Here is a 25369-nt window from a genome sequence, read left to right on the forward strand (position 1 = left end):
AGGCCGGTGACGCACTTTGAGTGCGCCGTCGCCGCGGTGGGACGTCACATTGTGAAGCCAGTCATGCTGCTCCCGGCAGGTTCGGATCGGGCTATCCCGGCGGAGTGCACTCTGCTGCTGGTAATGTTAATTCTAGTGAGCAGCACACAAAGCCATACATGGCTATTGGCTAACATGGGAATTCTGTGCGATAATTCAATGTGAATTTCAGAATTTATGACAAACTGGGATGGCCTGGCATAACCCTTCCAGTTTGTTTATTGTTCATTTTAAATTCCTGGCCATTCACGTAATAAATAAATCAAATAAAGGGGGACCTAGCACAGGTCCCCCATGGTGGTGCATCTTCTAAAATAATTAAGAGGGGAGGACATAGTGTCCTCCTCCACCGTTCCCCTCCAAAGTGGGGGCTATTCAATGGAACCCATGATTGGTGGGTGGGGGCCCCAAGTAACAAAGGTGGGAGGGACCTATTCTCTCCCCCACCCATGAGCGGCGTGTGGGGGCCCTAAGTAACAAAAGGGGGACAGCTATCGTCTCTCTCCCGGCCCCCACCCATGAGCGGCGGGTGGGGGCCCTAAGTAACAAAAATGGACCTATTGTCTCCCCCTCCCCCCATCCATGAGCGGCGGCTGGGGGGCAAAAGTAACAATAGGGGGGGACCTATTGTTTCCCTCCCCCGTCCCTACCGGGATCGACCAATTATTAGTCCGGCCGATAATCTGTATTTTCAGCAATATTGGTATTGGCCAATAAAGATACCGATATTGCCGATAATGCAGACCAGGGCCGCCACCAGGGTCCTGGGGGGCCTAGCACACTCTTACTTACATTTACTTCAGCTCCCTGTCTAACTCTCGTGAGTCCCGCGGCTGTCAGAGCGTTGCCATAGGTTACCATGGCAACGTTCCGCGTGGCACGCAGGCTGCGAAAGTTAGACAAGGGAGCTGCTGAGAAGGTAGGTAAAAGTGTGCTGGGCCTCCTCTGCAGAGTCCGGACCACCAGGGAATGTGATCTCCCCCCCTTCCTGGCCAGGTAAGAAGCAGGGAGGAGGACTAAAACAAGATGTTAACACATTTCTTTAAAAAATTTGCACAAACACACACACTCTGCATTCATTATGTACACACACTACACAAACACACTGCATTCATTAAATACACACTAGACATACACACTACACAAACACACTCTGCATTCACTATATACACATTACACAAACACACACCCTGCATCCACTATACACACACTATACAAACACACTGCATTCACTATATACAGACAATTGGTCGTCGTCGTCGTCGCCCCCTTTGTTACTTAGGGCCCCCACCCGCCACTCATGGGTGGGCGCCGAAAGGGGGGAAGTCAATAGGTCTCCCCCTTCTATTGATACTTAGGGCCCACACCCGCCGCTCATGGGTGGGGGCCGGATGGAGACAATAGGTACCTCCTCCCCCCCTTTGTACTTAGGGCCCCACCCGCTGCTCAGGAAGTAAGTCAGAGCTGGTCAGGCGTAGGAAAAATACAAAAGACAAAGTAGTCCCTACTTTCTTATGTTTTAAAGAAAACTAGAGCAGATAGGACGAAACGCATAACAGATCATGAGAGAGGAAGAGAAGAGGAAGCAATTGGGGAAAGGTAAGTTCGGCATGACAGTGCCGCTTTAAGAAAGGTTTGAACACTTACCAGGGGTCCTGCCAGACGCACAATGCCACCTTTAATGAAGTTGTAAACTCTGCCACTGAGCTGTGGAATCATTAGCTTGTGCATCGATAGGCTTTGATCATATTTCCACAGCTCACTTGCTAACGCTCTCAGCCCATCACTGCCTGCTCATCATGAGTAAGCATAAGTACATTTTGTTACCTATACTGGTGACAGGTGGCCAGAGATAGGCTGAGATACTGTTTCCACAGCTCACTAGCCAAAGCTCCCCGCCTATTACTGGCTGCTCATCGTGTTTAAGCATAAGGACATTTTGTTACCTGTACTGGTGACAGGTGGCCAGTCATAGGTCGAGATTGTCAGCTAATGCTCTTAGCCTTGTCAGCTAGTGCTCTCACTGCTGCTCAAGCTAATGTTTCCCCATCAGTCCAAGGAGAAGAGGATTGGCTCTTGAGGACAATCCCTCTGTGTTAAACCATTTGAAAATGGTTTAACACTAGATGGTGATTACACCATACACTTTTAATTGAGTTAATGTGGTTTGATGCCCATAGTGTTCATAAAGAAGGACTGCAGGCTTAAAGTAACCTTTGATCTTCAAAAAAGGAAAATTAAAAATGTGCTCCCTGTTGCAAGTTTCTAAAGCTGATACATTTGCACTTGTAAGCTGCAGGAACAGACTGCTTCCTCCAGATTACGGAGGCCTCTCACTCTGCTCTACGTGGTCTGATCTTATTCCAAATTCCTATGTCCAGTTATAGATTTATGCCATAAGTAGTTTGGCTGTAGTTTCATTTATCAGCTCTGAAGAGTCAACCAGCCGGTATTTGACATACTGCAGTTTGACCATCCATTGACATGTTTGTTAATAGGGTTATGGATAACGTTATGCAGAACAATTCCCTCAAGATGCTAGCCAAACACGTGTATATAGCTTTGGATTGGATGGAGGAAGAAATGAGCAACACAACGTGTGACTGCCTCACATGCATACATCAAACATACAAGTTAGAGGACGTAAACGTTCTTTTCATAGCTAAGGGATAACGGATAGCCCTAGAGCTGTAGTGTTTTTTGTTTCTTTTTTTGCTAAATGTTGTGCTTAGGGCTATTACATAGATATTTCTGGTTTGCACAGCAACATGCACAGATTACTTTTGGTACTTCCTACATGAATGAAGCTGTTCTAGTGTTTACTTTTGTACTCCACAAAACTTTTGCAAACTCCCTGCTAGTTCAGAGGATGTGTGATACAAGGAAGGACCACAAGAAAACATAAAACAACAAATGGAAGATGGCAAACTCATAAAGCATTTGGACTTTGTGGTGGTTTTCTTTTCTTTTTCACAACGAATTAAATATTTCAATAAAATAACTCTTACAGCAGTATGTAGAACTTACATGTACAATCCATGTGCCAACTCATTTTTTTACAGTATTATTAACTTAGAAGTATGAGTTCTTTTGCAGAGCTTGTGAACAGTACAGTGTAATGCTATCACTTGTTCTATTACCTAGTGCTGCTTAAACTATCCCTATTACAGGCCATATGCTTAGAGGGACAGTCAAAGCATAAAATGTAGTTTCATCTCAATGAAATGACAGACAGATAACATCTCTGGCTTCAGAATAAAATGCATTTAATAATTATATCTATTTTACGTCTGATGTCATTATGTAAAGTATGCTGGTTATGCATTATGCATACAGTGCTTCTCTGTCCTGATTGAGGCAATTGCTGCTCATGTACCCTATGTAGAGTGTTCATTGAACAGTCAAAATGAGGCACAAGGCTGTAGTCATGTGTAGGATTGGAAATGTCATGAACACCAACAAGTTCCAGGACAGATTATGAAGGGTGAGGTGCATACATTTACAGGAGTCAACACCAGAACAGAGTAATAGATGACCCATTTTTTTTTCTTTGGCATTTAAAAGGGTATCATGACTGCCCCATGTATAAATATGCAGATAATTTCATATTCATACTTGGATTTTCACTAAACACTGAATTGCGGTTTACTGAAAAGAAAATGTCAGCTAAAGTAGCCAGGCTGTGGCTAAATTGAGTCAGCACTTTTTTGGGTCCACAATTTGTCATTCAGATTTCACTTCCCTATAATTTGATATTTAGTGAATAAACCTTCTTGCTTTTTCTGATTTGATAGATGTGTGTGTGTGTGTGTATAATAAACATTTTACAGTTTCCAACAGATTTGATTCCTATCTTTCTGTGGATGGTGCTTCCAGGCCGTCATGAAGCATCCTCTCCAAACTTTGCCTATTGCTCTACTTATAGACAGTTAAGGGGATGCGGACTGACACATAGGCCTTATTGAAAGGTTCATGTAATTACGTGTTTTCCCAGGAATGAAATGAGATCTGAGTTAAAGATTTCAGTTGATCTGTTTGAAGCTATTGGTGGAATAATGCAATTCAAGCCCTTCCTCATCTGGTAGATAGAGCACAGAGTTTCTGTGGCACAGGATTGTTCAAGGGACACTGTAGGGACTAGACCACTTCAGCTAATTGAAGTGGTCTGGGTGCACTGTCTGTTTTGCACTTAGTGCTACAATGGTAAACAATGCAGTTCCAGATAACTGCAATGTTTACATTGCAGCTCTAAGTCTGTCCTCTGTGGCTGATTAACAGACAGCCGCTAGAGGGCTTCTGGAATCTAAACGGATTTTAGGTCCGTTATCTGACGCTGGACGTCCTCACTGACTGCCAGCGGCAGTGGAGGAGTGTGGGCGGAGCCTGATCCAATGCCGAGGGATGAGCGCTGGATCCAGGCAAGTGACTGAAGGGGTTACTTCAGCCCCGAGGGAGGGGGGCACTACAGGAGCCTATAGTGCCAGGAAAACAGGTTTGTTTTCCTGGCACTATAGGATCCCTTGAAGGTGAAGCTTGAATCCACAAATAGAATTGCTAATTTCACATTAAAGGAACTCTATAGGGTCAATACACAGACGTATTCCTGACCCTAAAGTGTTAAACCACCATTTTGCCCCCTCTTGCCTCCCTAAATATAGTAACATCTTACTTCTATCCAAGTCTGCAGCTGCTGACTTTGCCCCTGTCTGCCTCTGACCTGTCTGCAAACATCATCAGAAGTGATTTTGTGAACTAATCAGTGTTTTTTGTTTTTTTTTCCCATAAGATTCGCTGAGACTGTCAAGGAGGCAGATCAGGGGCAGAGCCAGGTCAAGTCAAACACGGTTCTGGCCAGTCAGCATCTCCTCATATTGATTAATTGAATCAATGCATCTATATGAGGAAAGTTTAGTGTCTCCATGCAGAGGGTGGAGACACTGAATGGCAATGCTGCTCACTGTGCAGCACTGCCATAGGAAGCATCTCTAGCAGCCATCTGAGTGGCCAGTGGAGTTATCTAGGGCTAGGCTGTAATGTAAACACTGCATTTTCTCTGAAAAAGACAGTATTTACTGCAAAAAGCCTGATGGGAATGATTATACAGGTGATACTCGAAAAATTAGAATATTGTGCAAGAGTTTATTTATTTCAGTAATGCAACGTAAAAGGGGAAACGAATATATGAGATAGACGCATTACATGCAAAGCAAGATAGTTCAAGCCATGATTTGTCATAAGTGCGATGATTATAGCTTACAGTTTATGAAAACCCCAAATCCACAATCTCAGTAAATTAGAATATTACATGCAATTAATGAAACAAGGAGTGTACATAGAACAATATCGGACCTCTGAAAAGTATATGCATGCATATGGACTCAGTACTTGGTTTCGGCCCCTTTTGCAGCAATTACTGTCTCAATGCGGCGTGGCATGGAAGCCATCAGCCTGTGGCACTGCTGAAGTGTTATGTAAGACCAGGATGCTTCAATAGCGGCCTTTAGCTCTTGTGCATTGTTCGGTCTCATGTCTCTCGTCTCTCATCTTTCTGTTGGCAATGCCCCATAGATTCTATATGGGGTTCAGGTCAGACGAGTTTGCTGGCCAATCAAGCACAGTAATCCCACAGTCATTGAACCAGGCTTTGGTGCTTTTGGCCGTGTGGGCAGGTGCCAAATCCTGCTGGAAAATGAAGTCGGCATCCCCATAAAGCTAGTCTGCGGAAGGAAGCAGTCTCCTGGTAGACGTCTGCGTTGACCCTGGACTTAATGAAGCTGAATGGACCAACACCAGCAGGTGACATGGCTCCCCAAATCAACACAGACTGTGGAAACTTCATACTGGACTTCAAGCATCTTGCAGTGTGTGCCTCTCCATTCTTCCTCCAGACTCTGGGTCCTTGGTTTCCAAATGAGATGCAAAAGTTGCTCTCATCAGAAAAGAGGACTTTGGACCACTAAGCAACAGACCAGGTCTGTTTTTCTTTAGCCCAGGTAAGACGCTTCTGATGTTTGTTGTCCAGGAGCGGCTTGATAAAAGGAATATGACATCTGAAGCCCATGTCCAGGATCCGTCTGTGTGTGGTGGCTCTTGATGCACTGACTCCAGCCTCAGTCCACTCTTTGTGAAAGTCCCCAACACATTTGAATGGCCTTTTCCTGACAATTCTCTTCAGGCTGTGGTCATGCCTGCTGCTTGTGCACCTTTTTCTTCCACACTTTTCCCTTCCACATAACTTTCTATTAATGTGCTTTGATACAGCACTTTGGGAACATCCAACTTCCTTCGCAATTACCTTTTTGAGGCTTTCCCTCCTTATGGAGGGTGTCAATTATGGTTTTCTGCACAACAGTCAGGTCAGCAGTCTTCCCCATGATTGTGATTCCTACTGAACCAGACTGAGAGACCATTTAAAGGCTCAGAAACCCTTTGCAGGTGTTATGGCTTACTTAGCTGATTAGAGTGGGACACTGTGAGCCTAGAATATTGCACCTTTTCACAATATTCTAATTTACTGAGATTGTGGATTTGGGGGTTTTCATGAGCTGTACGCCATAATCATCGTACTTATGACAAATCACGGTTTGAACTATCTTGCTTTGCATGTAATGCGTCTAATATATTAGTTTCCCCTTTTACGTTGCATTACTGAAATAAATGAACTTTTGCACGATATTCTAATTTTTCGAATATCACCTGTACTTACCAGAACAAATGCAATAAGCTGTGGTTGTTCTGGTGACGATAGTGTCCCTTTAAGGAAGGTATGTTTTACAGTCTGTATGATGTGGTTTAAAAATTGACAACAAGTGTATGAATGGAAAGATAAAAGCATGCAGGCACATGAGGGTTTATGGGATCTTGCTGTGTCAAATAAAGGTGGGGAGTAACATGTGCAGCTGCCCTACACCTCCAAGCTGGCAGACTGTACTGCAATGCCATAGCACAATGTATAGTCTGAATTGTTTGAATTCCAGGAATTGGATAGTATAATAAGATGGAATGCTAAGTCAATATTTGCTTATTTTATTCTAATGTTTTTTGTTTTTTTTTCTTGATTATGTTTGTTTCTGTAGTTTGGGAATTGCTGCAGGATTTCTAAACAGCCTAATTCATTGCTGTGGGCTCAATCAATATATACTGTATTTGCTACCAATAGGGGGAAGCAGTGTCTAACTGAGCAGAAAAATGTCTGTTGGTTTCAGTTTCTGAATGATGTGAAATCGAACACATTCAGAAGATGCATTGTGTCTGAGTTTCACTGCTAAACACGTGGTTTCCTTTCCATTATTGTTTTAATATTAGCAAGAACTACAACAAATATTCGCTTTATGAAATATTTTATAGGAGGCCTGTCAAAGATGATTCATCCTTTTTCTTTTACCATTGCCCAAAAACTTAGTGTGTGTGGAGAGAGAGATCATACACAAACTTCAGTTTTGCAACGTGATTAACTCCCCCCAAAAATCTTATACTATGAATATAGTTAAAATTGTCTGCCCAAAAATACTAATCTGATTTATTTTATATTCTTCTTTTATTTTATTTGGCCAATTAATGTTTTCTTCAACTTTGTATTTAAGTTCCTGTTAAACACTGAACTGGGGAAGCTCTAGCTGGTGCACGCTCGCATGTAATGCAATTTCTAAATGTCCCATTTATTCCCTGAGGGTACCTTGTGGAATAAGATGTTTGATGCTCTAGCTGTCTATATATTGGAGAGAATTTTTCCAAGAGTTTGCTATTCATTACTCAATACAACTTAGTGTTTCGTTACTAAGCTCTACAATGTCCCACTCCTCACACAATCTAAGTGAATTGAGTAAACATATTATCTTGTATCTTTGCAATCATAACCTCTTGGTTATAGCCACACATCTATGTATAGTGTTTGAGGTTATCATGGAAAAAAGGTGTTCAGCCATGACTTCTATTTGGTTAGCTTGCTATATATTAATGGGGAAGTTTAGTTGTTACTTTTATCAAAAATGTTTGTTACAGAGCTGTGTAAAATTGTCTACTTTGGTTACCTATGCAAATTAAATGTATTATTTACTTATAAAATATTTTACTGGGAAGGGTACGTTGAGATTTCTCTCGTTTTCAATTATGTCCTGGGTCCACAAAACATTGCATTGATACAATAGGGTACAATATTACAAAAAAATTATATATATATATATATATATATGATTTAATACATAACCAGTAATAAAAATATTCAACCATGACGGGTGCATGTGTGCAGTAAGATAAAGTGCTGTGAATATAAATTCAGTTTCAAGATATCAGGGAAGATTCCTTACAGATGTAACTACTGCTTTTTTTTTTTTTCTTACACATGTGACTTACTGTAAAAGGAACGCACTGTTGATTGTTTTTGAAAGGCAGACCAAATTGTTAACCACAGAGACTTCTCAAAGGCCTTTCAGCCAGTCACAGCTTTTGTAGCTACATACAGTAATGTATCGTATCAGAAAGTAACCTGTGGCCATTTCATGTAAGCATAGTTGGTTGGTCTTTAAAAAGTATATTTACAGAAAGGATTCATCATCTTTCTACATCAAACCATTATATTGTTGGGTGTGGTTTTTTTTTTTTGGTTTTTTTATAACCACTGTAGTATTATTGTAATTGTGCTACTATTTGTTATTTTCAGAGTAACTACCTGTTTAAAGTGTTCCTTCAATGCAAAAAATGTTAGGGCAGCAAATTTATAAATAATTAGGTTTTCCAAATTGTGTGCAATTGCATAGATGGAATTAGGAATGTAGTGTGGACTGTGTGCTTTTATCTATATCAGACACACACTCATACTGTGTGTGTGTGTACGTACTTGTACTTGTCTGTGTTGAAAAAGTCAAGACATTGTTAGTACGAGAACGGTTTGCGTGACATTGGCTGCCAGGTTACATTAAGGAGAGTGGACTTGGATGCGCATGCGTGAACAACTACAATTTCTCTATATGTGTACTGTGTGGCCTTCACATTTAAAATGACAGAGTAAAGCAATGAGTCCACATTCAATTTTGCATTTAAGCTTAAACATTCCTCCGGAAACTATTTGGATGATTCAGAAGACTTTCGGTGACAATGCAATGGGTGCAGCACAAATAAGTTTGACTCAAACGCTTCAAAGTTGGTCGAGAATCAGTTGAAAGATTAGCACCCTGCAACTTCTGGCTTCTTCCAAAACTAAAATCACCTTTGAAAGGGAGGAGATTTCAGACCGCCGATGAGATATAGGTAAATACTAAGAGACCGCTGATGGCAATTCCTACAAAGTATTTTGCAGAGTGTTTTGAGATGCTGGGAGAACTCAGAGAGATATACCGTATTTATTCGAGTATAACGCGCATTTTTTTTAACCGATTTTTAATTTAAAATTAAGGGTGCGCGTTATACTCGAATAAATATACCTTCCAGGACCGCCGGGCTCATTACAAGCCCGGCGGTCCTGGGGGGGTGGGCAGCAAGCATTTACTCACCTCCGTGCAGCTCCTCCAGCTTCCCAGTGTAAATCTCGCGAGACCCGCGGCCAGCTCTGACGCTCTGACGTCGTCAGAGCTGGCCGCGGGTCTCTCGAGATGTACACTGGGAAGCTGGAGGAGCTGCACGGAGGTGAGTAAACGCTTGCTGCCCACCCCCCCAGGACCGCCGGGCTTGTAATGAGCCCGGCGGTCGGTATTATCGAGCACCCACTCGAATATTTATTAGAGTATAACAAGCACCCTAATTTTAGATTAAAAATCGATATAAAATTTTATACCGATTTTTAATCGAAAATTAGGGGTGCGCGTTATACACGTGTGCGCGTTATACTCGAATAAATACGGTATATATAATTTATTTTACATAATTGAAATTACTTTGTGCCATGTCTCTGAGCTGGCATATGCAGTTCCTCTATGTAGACCACAATTTTATGTCCCTAGACAAGTAAACCCTTGACACCATTGTTCCTTCCGATTTCATTTCTGGAATTGAATGGTTAAGGTTTATGTTATGTAGAATGAAATAATCCTCATATTCCTGGGGAATCTTACAAACCTTATTATGCATTTATGCAATGTTTTTATAATCTAATAATAAAAACTGTCAAGACTCTAACTTTTGTGGCTTAGTACTATGCATACAAATTATCTGTAGCAAAGCTGATAGTATATCATCGTATCTCTTAAGAATTTTGTGGGATGTCTCTTTTGAGGATTTCATGAGGGTATTGCTCATCATTTGTTGGCATGCAATTCCAAAACCATATCCAAATAGTTTTTTAAGTCTTATTTCCTCTTGCTTTAGCCAGCTGTATCCGTGGGAAATGTGGGCCAGTTAGCCATCGATCTTATTATTTCAACACTGAATATGCCAAAGGTCGGCTATTTCTACACAGACTGCCTTGTACCAATGGTTGGGAATAACCCTTATGCAACCAATGAGGAGAATGCAAAGGAGCTTTGTACAAATGCTGAAGGTGAGTCTTGTAAAGAGTAAATGTAATTAAAGGAACACTAGCTTTGGGAATACAACCCTATATTCTTAACATTATAGTGCCCCTGTCACTAGCCTTTTTAAAGGTGTGTGTTTGTTTTCTTTGAGCCAAAAAATATTGAATAAATAAAGGATTTACCTTTTTTCCCTTGGTCCTTCTTATTTCTCCACCTCCTGCGACGTCAAGGAGGAATCATTCTCCTCCTTAGGCCCCAGACCCATGAAAGTCCAATACATACATAAATACAAATAGAGGACCATTGGGAACCTTGTACAAAAGCATTAATTATAAGCTTTTTGTGTCATGTGACTTACCTTTACCTGGTCAGGGCTGCAGAATTGCCAATAGTGGCTGTCAGACAGCCACAATAGGTGGATTTAACCCTGCAATGTAAAACTTATTAAAACTTTTTTTTTTTTTTTTTTTTTAATAACATTACCAGGTAAAGAAGGCATGACTACTAAACCCTGACCACTTTATTAAGTGGTCTGGGTGACTGTTGTGGTCCTTCAGCTCTTCACAAATGCACTCATAGCAATGTTTGTACTTTTATAAAATATGAAACATAGTAAATTGGGAGGAAACATATATCCTCCTTCTCCCTGGCTTAAGGAAACACTCCAAGCACCATAACCACTACAGCAAACTAATTTAAAGGACTGTACAGGTGCCCACCCAATGTAAGTAGTAAAATGGTTTTCTAAAGTTTTTGATTACTTACCTGAGGTCTGCTGGGCACCATTCTCTGCATCTACATAGCCGGACACTCTCTTTACTGAGCTATGTCTGACAATGCAGGGCTTAGCTCATTGGCTTAGATTGATCAGTGATCCCCTAAAAGTAAATAATTATTTTCAAGTATGTCCTTGGTAGTGCAGAAATTACAATACAGGTGCAACTAAAGGAAAATAATGATCGTTATTTGCTGCTTTCACTTAAATGAGGAGCTCACCATTAACATAACCAAATGGTGAGTGGGATGGATAATGCATCATCAGTATATATATATATATATATATATATATATATATATATATATATATATATATATATATATATGCAAATGAGTATCAAGGTTACTTTGTATTGTATGTTGTATGCAGCAGGCAAGGTAGGTTAAGCGGAAGTTGGTCACACAAGTAGAATCTGGGGAAATGTGTTTTTTTTAATAAAAAAAATACTTTCATTAAATGTAATAAATGTTTTAGAAATGAATTTGCGAAAAGGTGGGGAAGTGCAGCTCTCTGCTATGCGTAATGGTATATCTGGCTCTTACAGAGGAGGGAGATGCACCCCCTGTTTCCTGGGCTGAATTACATGAGAGACAAGAGTGTATTTCTTGTTGTGTTTTTGGTGTGGTGCATGTGTGTTTGTCCCCTACACACTTATGGAAAATTCCTAATGACTTTTGAAATATGCATGATTTAATGTTTTATGCGGAGTATCCTTTAAAATACACAATCTAACATGGCCAGGGATGGACTGGTTGCAATCTGGGCAAATGTAGGCATCGGACCCCTTGAAGTCAGATACACATGTGATGTATTCACTAAAGAGTGCATTACAGTAACCTGATATTACTTATTTTTGAAAAATTCTTCACCATAGTTACAATATAATACAAACAACAAAGGAATGGTGATTTGGCGCTTTTACAAAGAGTAAGCAACTACCCCCATACAATAAAAGCACTCAAGATATAGTGAAAAAGAAAGGTATAAGGGGGGTGCAAAGAGAATATACACAAATCAGGTATACTTAGTATGATGAATGAAACACATCCTGATTGTCCTACAATAAAAACATATACATAGTGTGATACTGTTTTAAAAGGAACATTATCAATAGAGGGTAATGGGTCACTCACAGTATGCAGAGCCACATAGATCTGGCTCTGGCTTCAATGGCAGGTGAATAATTAGCTTATTCCGGCTTTCAGACTCCCCACCAGGATAACTTCTCTCCAGCCTTTTGTAAAGGTAAATGAAAAAACTTTACTGGATAAAATACAGAAATAAAAAAAGCTAAAATAACATAGTAAAAAGTCCACAGCACTAACTCGTTAGGACCTCCAGGTCTTTGTCAAAGTGTGTGGTTCATGCTATCCTTCTGTCTCTTAAGTAGTGTTCCATTATTTGAAATTGGCGCCGTTTTGCCGGCGTCTTCCTTCACTTCCGGGTTCGCCGAACATCCGCGTCATGTGACTTCCTGCCCGGTCACATGATTCTGACATCATACGTAATGAGGTCACTTCCGGTCTTTCGGTCATAACGTTATACTTCTTTTCACAGGTCGGCAGTGCTGGCATTTTCGGCATGTTGGAAGTGGGAAAAAGAACCACTACATACAGAAAATGTAAATGTAAATGTACATATCAACTATACAAGTTAAATGTAATTCCTACTTAGCAATTCAGAATGTAGGAGGATATGTTTGCATTAAAGGACCACTCTAGGCACCCAGACCACTTCAGCTTAATGAAGTGGTCTGGGAGGTCCAGCTAGGGTTAACCCATTTTTTATAAACATAGCAGTTTCAGAGGAAGTGGTCCTTTAAATTGCAGCCGGCAGTATCACTAAAGTAGGGAACTTCATTCCCATTATTGTGTGTGTGTGTGTGTGTGTGTACAAGTATGTGTATGTATATGCATATATCCATGCCTAACTGGTCCATAACTTCTTCTGCAGCTGGGCCGCTGACTGCCACTGGCCACTTCATTCTGAATAGAATGTTTTCTTCACTGCATGCTCTGACTTGTAGTCTTGTTGCATATGTAGTTAAAAATAAACAAATATTGATATTCTTTTTATTTCAGTATATGCATTGTCCTCAAGAAAGCTTGCTGTCCTCCAGATCAGATCACCATTAATAAAGGTAAAATGTGCTCTGAAAATGGGTTTTGGCCTTATAGCAACATGGTAATTTTGGTTGGGAAAGTACCTGAGCACATTTTGGTTTTCACACATCTGTATTGCTGCAGTTGTTTCTAACTTAAAAGGGAAACTATAGTGCCAGGAAAGCAAACTCGTTTTCCTGACACTATAGCTTCCCCCACTGTTAAGGTTAATAACCCTTTCTGTCACTTACCTGGGTCCAGCGCTAATGACCCTTGGCGCTGGCTCTGCTCCACCCACGCTCAAGCCCTCCATGGCCGCACTTGCATTAGGATTTCTCCATAGGAAAGCATTATTCACTGCTTTCCTATGGGGTTTCCGGTGACGCTGTAAGTCCTCATGCATAGTGTGAGGACGTCCAGTGTCGTTTAGGCAAACAAGTCGCCTATCCACCTGGAAGTCCCTCTAGTGGCTGTATGGGTGATGGGAGTTGCACCCAAACCACTTCAATGAGCTGAAGTGACTTGGTGTCTACTGTGTCCCTTTAAGCTAAAGATAAACACACATTTAAACATTTGCCTTAAAATGCCAATCCTCTTACAACCAATAAGCTTTTAGTTATGTCTAGTAAAAGGTACAATATTGTTTTAGGCTTATTTTCCTGTTTTGCAATAATATTAAAATAACAAACTTCCAAGTATAAAGCAATAGAAAATAAAGGAGCGAGTCCAAAGGGACCCTATAAATAAAGGGACCAGATGGATAGCTTCAAAGAAAACCCACTTGTTATTCTCTGTGTGGGAATAACCCACTAGTTAGGCGATAAACAAGTAAAGAAAGAACGGACTGAAAATCCAAAAGAGAGAATAACAGTTGTTAAAGGAAGCCCTACCTTTAATAAACCTAAATGAAGTAATATACTTCCAAGTAGTTGTTAAAGGTATTAACAATTGACAATGCAACACAATCTTATTACCTTTAACACTACTTGCTCGTTTACAAGAAGATAACAAGACTGGTGTCTAGATAGGTCTTGAACTGCTTTGCAGCCCAGGACCTTGGTGTGCTGTGCATGTTTGTCTATTATCTGTGCTGGAGCTAGGCCCAGCTGACTTCTAGCCATGAGCAAATGAGGCATTTTCTATAAGGTATTTATCCTACAATGAATTTTTTCAGTGCAGTACAAATGCCACTTTAAGAAAGATTCATTAACCATTTTAAAGTACATTACCTTTTCTTACACATTCTTTGTTGTACAGCGTGGATCAAACTATTTTTATTTCTTATGGATTATGCTTCCAATGCATTGAAAAGTCCATCCCCCTCCCAGTCATGAGAGCAGTTTGTGTAGCTGTAGGTTGGCTTCCGGTAGATTGCTCCTGTTCTGGGCATACACAAATGGATCACATTTATTTCTGAGAGGGAATGCCTGGCGTGCTCTCTGAATGTCAAAGCGGCAGGGGGAGAAGTTCATTTAGGAGGAAAATAAATATATATTTCTCCTTGTGATATTTTATTTTTTTCTTCAATGCAAAACAATGACTTCTTACATATTCCTGTTTGTCTTCAAGTTACAGGTCTAGAATTTCCATTTCAATCTTTAACTTTTTATCTTTATGTAAAGAAAAAATCCAAAGCCTTTCGGCAGGCTCTGATTTGCTGGATCAAAAGGTGTGGGTTTACCAAAGTGATCCTGTTCTCGAGCACCCATGCGTACCAACGTGTTGACCAGCAACTCTTCGGGTAGGTTAAAGTGAATAGGCTTTAGTTTGGATTGGTGTGAAAGTAATTTACCTTGTTTGTTGATGTGAAGGCTTTCTGTGTGTAAAATGGAGACAGGTGCTTATCTGTGCTTCTCGTTTACTGTGTTTGTTTCAGAAACGATTTACCACCTTTTTATCACTGCAGTCCTGAATCTGCAGCATTCAGAGTAAAATCTGTATAATTAAAGGGACACTATAGTTACCAGTGCAACTACATGTATTCCTGACACTATAGTGTTAACACGACCATCTAGCCCCCCTGGGCCCCTCATGCCTCCATAAATATAGTAAAAATCTTACTGTATTCAAGCCAGAAGCTGTAAATCTGCATGCTGAGACTCAGGAAAAACAAACAGTCTGCTGACATGTTATAGCCTGATCCAATCACAGTGCTTCCCCATAGGATTGGCTGAGACTGACAAGGAGGCAGATCAGGGGCAGAGCCAGCATGATTCAAACACAGCCCTGGCCAATCAGCATCTCCTCATAGAGATGAATTGAATCAATGATTCTCTATGAGGAAAGTTCGGTGTCTGCATGCAGTGGGAGGAGATACTGAATCACAGGATGCTCGTGCACAGCAGATCTGGGTGGATGGAGGCATATTATGCCTCCATCAACTCAGAAGTCCCTCTGGTTCACTCTGAGTAACTGCAACTGGAGGTGTTCCTAGCTTTCAATGTAAACACTGTATTTTCTCAGAAAATACAGTGTTTACATGAGAGAGGCTGCAGGGAGCTATAGTTCTCACCTGAACAACCTCATTAAGCTGAAGTTGTTCAGGTGACTATAGTGTCACTTTAACTGGCGATGCATTCCAAACACTCAAACAAGTTAAGTTTTTGTGTAGCATTTTGTAGGTTACTATCCTGCGTACTAATGCTCTGTCCTACAGCAGCACAGCAGCAGTATATGTGATGCAGATTGCTTCCCGTTTGTGTCATTTTCATTACCCTCTACACATGCGCACTCTGGTATCCTGGCACACTTAAAATCCTGCAGAACATTAATAGGGACTAAAACTTTACCACAGGGGACACGTTGCTGTTTTGTGTTTGTTTGTTTTTTTGTAGTTCTTTAGTGTGTTGCATTCTGTTATATTTAACTCTATATAACTACCCAGCCATGGCATATCTCACCCTGGCTAGCTTTAACTTAATCCTGACTTCAGATTTTTTTTTTGTTTTTTTTTGTTCACCTCCTCTGGTTTAATATTCAAGAGGGACTTTAAACATCATAAACAATGAAGCCCACTGTAGGGGTCATGGTGGCAGCATCTCCCAGGTTAAAAGTCATATAATTTCCAACAGTGTGACACAAATTGATGGGTGCCCACTGCCCTTGCTGTCCATATTTTTAGAGCAGAAATTACATTTGCACATTAGCAGCATCAATGTTTTCCGCCGTCATCTGAGAAGTCAAAGCATGCCTTCTAAACTTGGACAAAATTGTCATTTTTAGTGCAGAAGTGTAACTTATAGCCACATAGACAGTGAGGGCCGGGCCAGGCTCAGCCATTCTGAGTATTGGTAATCCATATCTCTATTTCTCTATGAGCCAGAGGGACACCATAGAGTTCGGAATACACTTTAACGTTATTGTTCCTTTAATCATACAGTGTGCAGTAGCAAAAGCAAACAAGCTAAAAAAAAAAGCTAAACTACGCAATCACTGATGAATTTTGTTTGCCTAAAGAAATAACATATTTTAATGCTGCAATTTTCCAAAGAAAACCACCCTCCCACTGTAACCTCTCTTAAACGATGCTCTCACCATTTAACCCCTTAAGGAAGGATGTAATTGACCAGTTCTGACCAAAACAAAACCTTGAATTTGAGTTGCAATCTGTTCAGCCATAATTTACCTTTCATATTAGGTGCACCCACATTTATTATATATCATGTTATTCAGGAGAAATGAGACTTATATTTTACATCACATATTGATATGAGAAATGATTTAATAGGATTAGAATCTCTTTTTAAAAATGTGTGAAATTAATAAATGTTGTTATTTGCATGGCCTTTTAACTGTGAATGTCATAATGTTGGCTTTTACTGCAATGAAATACACATTTGTGTTCAGCAATGTCTCACGAGTAGAACAGAACCCCCGTGTACAAAACAGATTAAATTTGTATATACTTGAGCTTTCCCGGATTTTTATCATATGGTTTACTTAACCCTATATTTGATATGTGAAGTGTGAAAATTAAATCCAGAATCTGTGTGCCTTTATCTTGACTCCATGTCACTCATTGCTATAATCTCTGTCCTTTGCAACTGGCAGTCAGTATAGAGAGGAGGAGAAATTAAACAGTGTTTTCATTCATAATCTCCATTTGCAATGTTTGCCCTGGTTTTGCCTTGTCTGAACTGGATTATGCAATTTTCTAAATCTTTAATAAAAAAAAAATAGAGGCATCTCCTGAAAAAGGTTAAAGGGATACTCTGAGCACCAAAACAACTTTATCTTAATGAAGCAGTTTTAGTGTACAGAACATTGGAAAGCATCCATCGCCACTCAAGATGTTGTTGACTACATCTCCTATTATGCTTTTACAGCCTTATTGCTGATAAAGCATCATGGGAGATGTAGTCCAACATCTGGTGTGCCAAATGTTGCCTTCCCCTGGTGTAGTTTCACTGCTCAATTATCTGCCCCCTCACCCTGTCAAGTCGTGATGTGCATCCCAGTATCTCTTCATGTAACATTTACCACTTTGAAATCTTTTTAATACCGCACACGGACAACTTTTTCATATTCACTTTTTTTCTGTCTTGAGCTTTGTAACTACTTTCGCATATACAATTATAGAAGAAAGCTCAACCGGAGAGGGTGTTTAAGTGATGTGATATACAAGGTATTGGGTGCTCTTAAGGGAAAAAACCCTCCCCCCAACAGGTAGGCATATATATACACCCCCCAAGGCACACCAGAATTTCCTCATAACATGTTTTTATTAATACAATATCATTCCCCAGAGGAAGGCTTTAGGGCCGAAACACCGGAGCTGTTATTTCTCCTGCTCTTGGTCAGTATATCATTTATATAGGTGTTGGTTGACCTTTTTTGCACTTTGTTATTTTCTATGTGGTTTTGGGATTACTGCCTTTTGTATAATCTGGACTATTATATTTACTTTGAATCTTGTGACATTGGTATAACTTATGTGCAAATTCTGGTGTGCCTTGGTTTCATTTTCTATTTGTTTTGTAACTACTTTACCAAGAAATGTAAAAAGCTTAAGTCCTTGTGTTCGGTTTGTCAGCATGTGTACTAAGCCCACTTATACCTGCTTAATCTGATATTTATAGACCACCATTCCGTTACTTGTTAACCCCCAACATGGAAAGATCTGTGGCAGATCTGTTGAAAGAGCTGGAGTGGAAGCAAATGGAGAAGGTGTCAGCATATCCTGGTATAAATGAAGAAAAACAGATTTCCATCCCTGGGGGAGGTTTTACGAAGCAGTTTTACAGTGACTGGTAAGTTTACTCCTATGGGTAGATCGAGCACCAGGAGTCCAGTTAGCCATGGTATTAGAACTGTTAAATGGCACGTCTCCAACACATGTGCTAATCTAAGGCCGAATGTACATTTCCCCCACAAAAATGAAAGCAAAGCAATGTATTCACAGCCAAAGCAAATGAAACTAATGTTTGACCTTTAATGCAGTTGTTCAGAAGAGATCCAGATGGCAGTTGTGCTGAAGTTTTGTTCAGAAGGCGATAACATCCCAGATGCTTTTGCATTGGTAAATCATGCTAATAAGTGGCTCCATCTAGTTCCACATTCAGTAAGTAACTTGAACTATGCACATTTTCTGTTCCCAAAACGTCCTTTTTGTATAAATCAACTGAATGCAGCATCTGTCATAGCCATCTGTCACATTGTGCTGTCTAACTTTGCTCTACCTGCAGTTATTCACTACAGTGAGAATTATCAGGAAATCAAATTTAGGTCCAAAATAACTGAACTGGAAGCATATCTGATTTGTATAACTTTTCCAGGTCATTTTTTTTTTTGGCCTAAAAATTGAATCACCCTTGTTAATTCCTACATTTGAAATATCTCTATTCGTCGTTTCACTTATTTTCAAATAGACCTGATACTCTGAAACAATTAATTTAAACTCTCCGAATTTTCCTTGTGATTTCAAAGAGGACATGAACGCTATCAGGGGTTACTTCAGAGGATCATGCTTAATGTATTCATGTTGTCTAGAACAAAAATCTGTCTGCTAAAAGGTTACTAAAGAAATGATCCAATTACCATACCTTCAGTGCAGCGGTGCCCAAAAAGTAGATCCACAATCTTGTAGAATTACAACTCCCATGATACTTTGTATGTCTTTACAGTTTCCATGGTGCTTTGTCTCAAAGCATGCAGTTTTAAAACCTATGGGGAATGTACTTTTTGGGCACCCCTAGTGAATAAACAGTGAATTCAGTTGATTTCCCAGCTTGACTGTTTGTCCTAAATTTAGCCGTTTGGTTTTCAATTAACAATTCACTGTTTAGTAATTAACCCCTAATATGTTTAACAGGAATTTGTTTCTATCTTGTTGGATACACAAGTAAAATTTTTCTTTTTTTTTTTTTCTTTTTGCAAGAAAATTTGAATGGTAGATGCATGATGGGTCATGGGTATTCGAAAATTCTGTATTCATTCACTGGATTTTCATTTTTTTTTTTACAGGATGTTGGCTCACCTACTGAATGGAAGATGCCAAGTTCCTGGAGGCTACTGTTTGGCAGCGGCCTGCCACCTGCTCTCTTCTGATGTTTGAACACAGAAGTTCTCTGTTATTACCTTTAAATGATTAGGCACTTCTGGCCTAAGGCATGTGTGCTAGATGGACCTCTTTAACAGTTCTTTAGACACACACAGACTGGTCACACAACATTAATCCCAGCCACCAAGAAATGGCTCCAAAACATGTCCATCGAATAACTATTTAGAAATAATGGCTGTCCGGGAGAGCTTTTTACTTTAAATAACCACTTTATGTTACCATGCCCCACTATTCCCTGCTCTTAATTGTTTAATATTTTGTTGTACAGTATGGCTGGTGTACTTAAACATGAGATTAACAATGAGATACAAAGCAGAGCTTTAAACAATATTTATATAAAGGCCAGCCCTTCTTACTGCATTCCTTCCCTGAAATTGGTGCATGGGTAAAATACCAAGATTTCTTTGTTGATTTTGAAGATTTAGAACTAGCCCTTTGTGTGGTCGAGAATGTTAGACTGATGCTGTAAAATCTTCACTCAAACATTATACTGTGTCTAGTCCGCATCCTTTCTGCCGGGAAGAGTTCAAAATAAAAGATGTTATTTTTCCAAAAATAGTGGAAGAGCAATGATTCAGAATTTATGCAAATCACACACCAAGTCACAAATTAACCCATTCTGGAACTAGTTAAGCCTAATTCTTTGTTGTTTTGAAAAACTTAGTCTCTCTAGTTAAGCAGGGAGAAGTCCTTGTTTGTAGAGGGGGTTGTCATCTCTGTGACCCAGAGCAAGGACAAGAGCAGTTAAGAGTAAAAGCTGACATTGGCCAGAATTTAAGGAATGAAAATATCTCAGAGATGCACTGGCAGTTCTAATGCAGCAAAAATGTGTATCTCCTCACTGAAAGGCTTGTGGGTGTCTGTAAAGACTGTTTACTAATTATCAGCTGAAGGTTACTGTCCGTGTAACAGAAGGGTTCCATACTCTCCAACATGGCAACCATAAAAGTACCTCCGAGCATATAAAACTGCATTTTTTTTTTTTAAATGAATATTTGACGACATTAAAGACAATGCAGAATTGTCAGAGTAGTTTTAAACAAATGTTCTATGTTGATGCCTTTACCAAAGTAATAAGGAAAGAGATGGGGGTTGAGGGAAGGGCCAGGGGGGCGTAGGTTGCATTGTGGCTGCCTGACAGAACATTTTGTATACTCAAGCCACAAAATTCACATCTTCGCAAACTTGTCTCTAGTTATTGTCTGTTTATCCAGCAGCATAGTATCTTCAATTTCTAAAAACCTAGGATAGAGGTGAACCCTCATCCATCTTCTGAATTTTAGCTAATGCTCACATTCCCACTAAAATAAAGATTAGCCATAAAACTACTACTTGACCGCCTCAGACTTTGCAACTCACTTCACTGACAAGATCGCTACAATCCGGAAAGAGATCTCTCATCTTTCTTCTTTCCCTTACAAAACTTCCCCTAACCTCACTCCCTCTGCTGTTCTATGTTCATTCACACCCGCTACAGCAGAAGAGGATTCTGCTCTGCTCCAGTCCTCCCGCCCCACCACCTGCTCCCTAGATCCAATTCCCTTGCATCTCATCCGTACTGTCTTCTTCTCTTTCTCTACCTCACTAAAATTCTCTCTCCCCCCCCCTCCCGCCCACATATTTCCATTGCCCTTCAAAACATGCAACTGTAACCCAAATTCTAAAGAAGCCCAACCTTGACCCTAACTACCCGTCCAACTACTGTCCTATCTCGCTACTGCCTTTTGCATCCAAGATCCTTGAAAGAGTTGTGTATGCGAGATTGACAGACTTCCTTGAGTCCAATTCTCTGCTAGACCTGCTTCAGTCTGGTTTCCGCGCTAAGCACTCTGTAGAAATGGCACTGACCAAAGTATCCAATGATCTATTCGCTGCAAAATCTCGTGGTCACTACTCTATCCTAATTCTCCTTGATCTTTCTGCGGCTTTTGACACTGTTGATCGTCAACAGCTTCTTCTCATCCTCCGCAATACTGGTCTACAAGATATTGCTCTCCTGGTGCTCCTTCTACCTCTACCAGCGCTCTTTCAGCATTTCTTTCTCTGGCTCTACTTCTTCTCCCCAACTCCTCTCTGTTGGTGTCCCCCAAGGTTCAGTCCTTGGTCACCTACTGTTCTCCATCTATACTGCCTCCATTGGTAAACTCATTAGTTCTTTTGGTTTCCAATATCATTTCTATTCGTATGACATGCAAATGTATCTGTCGTCTCCTGATTTCCCCCATCCCTCTTGACTAGTGTCTCTGACTGCATCTATGCTACTTCTGACTGGATGCCCAATTCTGGCCTTTCCTCCTTTAAATGTTGCTACTCCTGTGTCTGTCTCCCAAGTCAACATTGCTATCATCAGCTCCACCACACAGACTCGCTGCTTAGGTGTTCTCGTTGACTCTGACCTCTCCTTCACCCCTCATGCTCAGTCTATCGACAAATCCTATCCACCCATGCCTCACCCTTCTGTCAGTCCCTACATTGGCTTCCTGTAAGATATAGGTCTTAATTTAAAATTCTGGTTCTTGCTTTTAAATCTCTACATAATGCTGCTCCCACCTATCTATCGTCCCTAATACACAAGTATATCCCGTCTAGGCCCGTACGCTCTGCTGAAGACTTGAGTCTATCTTCGGTCTGTACTCCCACTTCTAATGCTCGCCTTCAAGACTTCTCGAGGGCTGTACCGTTCCTGTGGAACTCACTTCCCTCCTTCGTTAGATGCTCACCCAGTCTCCACTCCTTCCAAAAAAAAAAATCATTAAAAACCCACTTCTTCATAAAAGCGTATCAATTAAACTGTTAATAGCTCCCGCCTGATTACTCTCTTGCAACTGTCATTAGTCTAATACTATCCTTACCTTTTGTGTCACTTTACCCCACTCCCTCTAGCATGTAAGCTCATTGAGCAGGACCCTCAACCCCTCTGTTCCGGTGTGTCCAACTTGTCTGGTTACAACTGTCTGTTCGTCCACCCACTGTAAAGCGCTACAGAATTTGTTGGCACTACATACATAATAATTACTGCTGTAGTGGTACAGCTATAAAGCTGTAGGAACTCTCATCAACCTCCGTTAAAGTGCTAAATACCAAACATAGAAAAGATGATTTATTGTGCTGAATAAAAGCATACATTTGTACCTACTACAGACCCCAGAGTGCACTCATCTTGTATCCTATGCTATGGCTGGAGTTGGCACCAGGGAACTTGAGTGCTGGGAACGTGGATATAATTTTCTTTAGTTTTTTTAAAGCAATAAGGATATGGAAATCTCTGCCTGAAGAGGTGGTTTTATCAGACTCCATACAGAAGTTTAAACTGCAATTGGATAAATACTTGCAAAAACATAACATACAGGGATATAGTTTTTATAATTAGTGGGGTAATAGCTGCTTGATCCAAGGAGCTATCTGACTGCTATTTTGGAGTAAAGAAGTATTTTTTTTCCTAGTTTGTTGCAAAATTGGAAGAGCTTCAGACTGGGTTTTTTTGCCTTCTTTTGAATCAACAGCAAAAACATATGTGAGGAAGGCTGAACTTGATGGACCCTAGTCTCTTTTCATCTATGTAACATATATATAAAATACTAATTTTGCAGGAGGATTGACAGTGCCGCTTTAAGTAAAAAGAGCTCTGCTTCAGGTTTCAGTGTAAACATGCAATGATACTAGTTACAGTGCATGGGTTTGCAAGAAGTTAAAAGAAAAATATAAAGGCAAGCCACTTACAAGTTAAGCTGAAGCCTGGCATCCCAAGATTGCTAACTCAATCCATAGAAACCTACTGGAGACCCCACCCCCATTCCCTGTGCATCTCCCTTTTTTAACACCACATTAGCCTACACTGTGTATGTTTCTACACAGTGAAAGCTGTGGTATAGAAATCTGATTGATGTACCGCAAGCATCTGTAGTACACCCGTCAGATTTGTATACAGATGACTATACCTGTAGGATGGGCCGCGTGAATGGGCAGTACACCCATCAGATTTCTATATCTGAAAGATGCGTGCGGCACACCCTTAAGATTAGTGGCCCCGCTGATCACATGACCCCTCTGTCAAAATTCTATACTATAGGCCTGCTAGCATGCTCTCAACTGATCTCACCTCACTTCCGGTGACGCGGGTGCACCGGAAGTGACGTTGGTATAGATTTGATAGAACACTGGCGAATGTATACTACTTCTGGACGATCACAATCAAATTCACCAGATGTTAAAAACAAAAATATTGGTATCTGGTAAGTGAAATATTACAGATGTCCTCTGACAAATGCGGCTTTCCACAGATGTTTGCCATAGATTCCTGGAGGAGTGTGGAAGCTGGCCTCCTGCCCACCGACTATGGGCCCAGTCAGCGACTGTAAAGACACATTTTATTCCCTCTGGTTCAGCACTTTACATTCATGCGCATAGAAAAAAAATAATAATAATAATGCACAATTAAAAGCATGTATGTTTTCATTGATGCTGTATCTGCTCAGTGTTATTTTTTATTTATTTTAATTTGATTAGTGGGGTGTCCCTTTAAGGCTGAAAAAAGACTATTTAGATATTTTCCTGGTGGGGTGGAACAAAACAAAATTCCCAGCACTCCTTATAGTAGAGATGCAATCACTCCAAAGACCAATGTTGAAACCAAAAGGTTGATTCTTAGCACACAATCTGGTACTCATAATCAAAAGTATTTGTCTATTAAAACATACTGACCAATTTTTAAAGATACTTATCCAGATGTAATGGAATATTAGAACGTACTCCAGGTTGCATATGGGAAGATAGGTCTCTAAGGACACTCATAATAGAAAAACGAACAAAAGCCCCTATAAATAGGAGCTTTAACTATGTCCTGAGGGTGTAACCCTTAAGGACCAAACTTCTGGAATAAAAGGGAATCATGACAGGTCACACGTCATGTGTCCTTAAGGGGTAAACAAGTTAAAGAACAAAAAAATAGGTGTGTACCTGGGACAGGAGGTCCCAGGGGCACTTAAGATGAACCTTTATGGGGTAAATGTAAATTAAAAAACACATTTATTGTAATTAATAAGCTACAAAAGAAAAAAAACAAATATCAAAATACCTATACACTCCACATCTAACTCACTGAGGAGAGCTAACAAGCTCAAAAGACCTAATGGGGGTATCTAATAAGTGGGTTAGCTGGACTGAACTAAGAGACCGGACATAAAAAGGTGAGTAGCAGGCAGACTAAGGTTGTCTGTAATAAGTATATACTGGTAAGTAGTAGTACCCAGAATGGGATACTTTAACACGAATAGAAACTTCCTGAGAGATTGCTACAATATCACCCAATGCCAGTCACAAAAAATAACAAAAGGAAACACTGGGACTGCAAACAGTTTAAAACTAGGTTCTGCAGATACTATTTGACCTTGTTTAAGGCAGAAGTATAAATGCCTTCTGAATTTCTAGCTGTAGGTTAAAGGACCAC

At 40.3% G+C, this 25369-nt stretch overlaps 1 protein-coding gene across 1 annotated transcript; it reads left to right on the top strand.

Moving 5' to 3' along the window:
- Positions 1-10: 10 nt before the first annotated feature.
- On the top strand, positions 11-20479 carry PSMG2 (proteasome assembly chaperone 2). The gene is made up of 7 exons (XM_063451579.1): positions 11-120; positions 10339-10510; positions 13344-13402; positions 14987-15105; positions 18443-18613; positions 18804-18924; positions 19827-20479. The coding sequence occupies exons 1-7, from the start codon at positions 64-66 to the stop codon at positions 19908-19910; spliced, it is 783 nt and encodes a 260-aa protein (XP_063307649.1). The 5' UTR covers positions 11-63; the 3' UTR covers positions 19911-20479.
- The last annotated feature ends 4890 nt before the right edge of the window (positions 20480-25369 follow it).

This window comes from Pelobates fuscus, chromosome 4 (assembly GCF_036172605.1).
Source record: "Pelobates fuscus isolate aPelFus1 chromosome 4, aPelFus1.pri, whole genome shotgun sequence".
NCBI lineage: Eukaryota > Metazoa > Chordata > Amphibia > Anura > Pelobatidae > Pelobates > Pelobates fuscus.